A 252-nucleotide genomic window follows, 5' to 3' on the forward strand; every position below is an offset into this window, starting at 1 on the left:
GAGCGCGCGGCGCGTGCACCGCTGATCAGAGTCAGAACCATCCTCTTACTCTTCATCATCCACCTCTTCATCATCCTCATCATGTCCACGGCGGAACACGCGCTCATGCACGGCTTGTGGAGCAGCAGCGGGAAGCCCATGGAGAAGCCGAAGAACAAGGGCTTCAGCCTGGCCAAGATGATGAAGCTGGGCTGCAGGAAGGAGAAGAAGAACCAGAACCCGCAGCACCACAACAACATGCCCTTCATGATC

At 57.1% G+C, this 252-nt stretch overlaps 1 protein-coding gene across 1 annotated transcript in view; it reads left to right on the forward strand.

Annotated features, from left to right (window-relative positions):
• The window catches only part of LOC130239034 (phosphatase and actin regulator 1), a 13,096-nt gene continuing 12,844 nt past the window's right edge, over nt 1–252 (forward strand). The window contains exon 1 of the mRNA XM_056470192.1: nt 1–252. This exon is cut by the window's right edge and continues 61 nt beyond it. Within this exon, the coding sequence (XP_056326167.1) occupies nt 82–252 (171 nt within the window). The 5' untranslated portion in view covers nt 1–81.

Source organism: Danio aesculapii, chromosome 2 (assembly GCF_903798145.1).
Source record: "Danio aesculapii chromosome 2, fDanAes4.1, whole genome shotgun sequence".
Classification (NCBI taxonomy): Eukaryota; Metazoa; Chordata; class Actinopteri; order Cypriniformes; family Danionidae; genus Danio; species Danio aesculapii.